Source organism: Arachis ipaensis, chromosome B1, assembly GCF_059453495.1.
Source record: "Arachis ipaensis isolate K30076 ecotype BB chromosome B1, ASM5945349v1, whole genome shotgun sequence".
Taxonomy (NCBI): Eukaryota; Viridiplantae; Streptophyta; class Magnoliopsida; order Fabales; family Fabaceae; genus Arachis; species Arachis ipaensis.
The window spans coordinates 118,294,799-118,299,288 of NC_142436.1; the positions used below are offsets into that span (position 1 = coordinate 118,294,799).

At 29.5% G+C, this 4,490-nt stretch overlaps 1 protein-coding gene across 1 annotated transcript; it reads right to left on the minus strand.

Annotated features, from left to right (window-relative positions):
* Window positions 1-461: 461 nt before the first annotated feature.
* Window positions 462-3,905, minus strand: LOC107610429 (E2F transcription factor-like E2FE). The gene is made up of 11 exons (XM_088499218.1): window positions 3,769-3,905; window positions 3,598-3,665; window positions 3,437-3,489; window positions 3,266-3,343; window positions 3,107-3,163; window positions 2,842-2,962; window positions 2,393-2,460; window positions 2,227-2,299; window positions 1,476-1,537; window positions 920-1,298; window positions 462-827 (listed from the first exon to the last, which is right to left on the minus strand). The coding sequence occupies exons 1-11, from the start codon at window positions 3,846-3,848 to the stop codon at window positions 742-744; spliced, it is 1,125 nt and encodes a 374-aa protein (XP_088355344.1). The 5' UTR covers window positions 3,849-3,905; the 3' UTR covers window positions 462-741.
* Between the last annotated feature and the right edge of the window lie 585 nt (window positions 3,906-4,490).

Below are 4,490 nucleotides of genomic sequence, written 5' to 3' on the forward strand. Positions count from 1 at the left end.
CCTACTTAGAGGATAGAACATTTGTGTATATTTGTGTATATATTATGTGTCATTATATATATTTTTTAATAATTAATAATTAAAATAATTAATTTTCTTCATAAATATTAAATACATATTCTTATATAATAATTGATTTGTAATTGATTTTTGTGTAATATAATATATTTAATAACATTAATACTTAAGAATTTAATTATGTGCATTAAAACTGCGTAAATCCTAGTCTATTAAAAAGGAAAAAAATAAAATAATAACAGAAAAAATTAAGATAATTAAGGAGGATGAATCCAAATTGAATTAGATCGGATATGACCAAAATCTCGATTCGATCCATATTAAAATCATTGAATCAGATCCAATATTATTGACTTTTAAGTTTAGATTCGATCCGAGCTGCACATTTGCATATTAAATTGGATGTAAACTTTTAAAAAAAAAAAAAATTACAAATACAGAATACCAAAAAATTTGCAATACATTTTTAGGGATGAACTGATTTTAAACATTTGATTTTTTTGTTTCTTCATAAATTATCGAAGAAATCAGAGCACATAGCTTTTCCCTCTCAGTTAAAAATCTGTGAATGTGACAAAGAATCTGAAAAAAATACTGCCTAACTAAAAACATCACGATTGAAAAATCCGTAACTGGTAACTTTAGGCTGTTGCATGGAGAACATGCAACCAACAATGGACGGCTATACACAGTTTGACTTGGTCATAATTACTAATAAGGTTATTAAATCTGCATTGGATTCTTCCCAACAACTTCTGAATACCACGATTTCCATGCTTCCATGTAATGGGAGAATAGTTCTCTTAAAGCTGCATCAAAACCCATCATCAGACACTATATATATCAATCAAACAGTTTATATTTGATGAGTTATACAACGAATGGAAGAAATATTCGTTACCTTGGTTTTGGTATTGTGGACGATGTTTAATTGCTAGACTGTCCCAATCATGAACCTTCTTCACACTATTATTCTCGGGTGTTCCAACTTTGGGCACATAAGAAGGTGCAAAAGGACCAAACTGAAAACCCTTTGAAGCTTGTTGAAAACTATTTGCTTGACCTATGCCACTACCATTGTCCAATTTTTTGAGCTTCTTAGAGGCAAAGTCCCCTAATTCCACTATGTTCCTCTCAAAACTGATGTTTGTGACATCAGTTCCAAACGCTCTTTTCCTAGACTCGTTTGGATTTGAACAATTTTGAATGGACTCGTTAGGTGCCTTCCCTCTCAAACCCAGCCACCTGAATGCTGGTTTTCTTGTATCTGTGGTGTGGGTCTGTATTCAATTCATACACGTGTATTCATTATTAATAAATAATAAGATATATAAACCCTAATTAGATCTATCCCATTAAAATCATAGTATATAACCTACTACAGTACTACAAGATCATGGTAAACCCAAAATTTTCAGCAAATAACTAAATAATAAAGAAACTGTAACAATAATCACCTTCTCGATAAGGTTCATGGAGGACAACACATTTGCAATATCATATAGGCGTCTTACTTTTGCTGTAAAGACAAAAAAGGAAGTATAAGTGAAGGATAGTGGTTATTAATTGTTATTTGGAAATAGATTCTCTAGACTCTCACCTTAATTGAAAATTTGAAATCATGTATATAAGTAAATCTAACCTAATGTAGTTTTACTATATATAATCAAACAAAGGTAAAAATTTATATGTAATTATGTTCATGCAAAGTTAATAGTTGGTGAGCATTATATGACTTAAAAGATTTGACTAAATTATTATCTAATAATTTTTATTATTAACTTCACATGAAAAAAACTATACGTAAATTTTTACTATTAACTAATTATGCAAAAATCAACATGCAAAATAAACAGAATGTGATGTATGGTTCAGTGAGTTTTATGGATGAAACAATTTTTTGGATTAAAGTTATCTTGACGATGATACTATATTATGCATTAATCCTAATTAATCCTAAGATATAATCTAAATACACTATTACATCCAATCATATATCAGTATTTTGGTAAAATTGTTTGATTTTATTATATAGTAAGTCTTATGAAAATAATAAGATATAGTTAATCATTATTAATTATTTATTAGTTATGTATATTTGTATAGAACATTTTATAATATCAACAATGTATTTAAATTAAACTTGGTCCCATTTGTCAAATATAAAAAACAGTAGCTTAAGTAGATGGTAGTATACAAACGACTTACTTCTCATTAATGATGAACTGTGGCCATCTCCAAGCAACAAATTCGCAGCCTCGTCAAGGGAGATCATTTCTATCTGTAGGGTGACGAATCGATCGATTTTTAATTATATAAAATAAAGATTAATAATTCAAATTAGAATATTTCAGAAACTTTTGGAAACCCTTACATTAGAGCAAACAAATAGCTTTACAAAGTTCTGAGTAAGCAGCGCCAGAGATTTTTCCCTTCGATTATCTGCAAATACAATGCACATGTAATCTTCAGAATATATCAATTAAACATCGTATTTTTTTTTGGGTGTCTAATTAAACATCGTATATTCACATTGGGTACTCTTTTTTTTTTTTTTTTGTTCTTTACATTTGAAAGTTATTGCATTCTTTTGAGCTGTTTAACTAGCAAGACTTACGAGCATGAATTATAACCTGAAATCAATCAAATGGGAACGTTTCCAAGATTCAAACAATTTGATAAACCTATGTAGTTTTAATTTTATGAAGAGTCCATATCAACATTTTTATTCTTAATCACTGACCATTGAAGATAAACATCGGCTAATGAATTTGCTTAATTTTCTTTGAAAAAAACATGAAAAAGGAAAGAAAGAAAAATTACCGTTTTTGAGAGATTTGGAAAGTGTTGTAGAATTTGAATTTGAATTGGAATTGGACTTGTCATTTTGACTCCCGGTCCCAGTATTAGAAAATGCTTCTTCATCATCCTCGTCATCAGACCCCTACAACGTACGGTTAGTTAGGTTAATTTCAATTTCCCGCTCTTAGTTAACCTAGTCGCGCTTTTTCAAAAATAATAAATAAATAAAAATTCAAATTAAAACCGAAAAAAGGAGGCGAATCCCGAGATCGTAAACTCCACTCACTTTTAGGTTGTCATTTCCGCCTTCAAAAGCATATGTATTCTCCCGTAATCCCTCTTCCTATTCAATGGAAAATGTATAATAATTGTTTAATACTAATAATATAATTTAGAATCGAATAAAAAGATTAAGATCTGAGAATATGAAATTAAGATCGGTTACCTTGAGTTCATGAAAAGCTCCAGGAATTGCTCCAAAGCCTTTCCATGTATATTGATTTTTGGCCTTTCTTGCAAGCACCTACTTCATCATACAAAACAAATCAAATTCAAACACTAAATACGAAACAACTAACAAAACTTATTCAGAAAAAAAGAAAATTCGAAAACTGACCCCGATGCTCTCGAGAATATTGACGATATCATAGATCCGTCTTCTCTCAACACCTGAAACAATGATCAAATTGTTGTTTAACCTTTTTTGTCGGCTTCAATGTTGTTGGATCTGTTTAAAAACAGAGAGTAATATTAACATTGTGAGTGGCGGCGGCGCACCTAATCGGGCGGCGGCATCGTCGAGGCCGATGAATTGGACGTCATGTCTATTATACAAGCTCAGGAAACTGCAGGATTAGAGTTAATTAAGTGAATGAAGATATTGATTTGGTGTTAATAATAATTAATTAATTAACTAAATTAAAAGTGAACGAGAGGGAGGTTAATTACTTAGTGCATAGGAGACCGAGGGCCTTTTGCTTGCGAGATTGGGGAACAGGGTGCCTTGAACTGGAAGCAGATGATGCCATCTCAGAAAATTGGAGGGAACTCAACAACGATAGAGAAAGAAAGAGAGCAAATTTGAATAGCGTACTCAGAGACTGAGGAAGGTATATAAAAAATTTAAGAGAGAGAAAGAGAGGACCGTTAATAAATGGCACTGTAGGTTAGGAGGGATTAAATGGCGGGGGAACGTAATTTTGAAATTTTTTGCACAGCCGAGCCTTTTGATCTTGGTGGAGGGATTTGAACTTATTTGTTTTTTTTTTTGTAAACATCTACTAAAATAATATATTGTTGAAATAAACAACGCTATAGGATTCGAACGATAAAAAAAAGTACTAAACACTTAAAAATTAACAAAAATAATTAAATATTAAATATGTGAATAAACATCCAAATACGTTTCCAAACAAATATTTATTTTCTAAAATTTTTTTAAAATTATTCACGTTGAATAAGTTGGTGAATCTTTTGATTTCAATTAAATTTTTAACAATCATACTAAATGTACATAAAAGATTAGTTATTTATGTAAATTATATATTAAATATAAAATATATTAAAAATAAATTAAACAATACATATAATTTTATATATAAATAATTAAATATATTATAGATGATTTAGTAAATGATTTTTTGTGTATATAAATTTTTTATTTTAATATA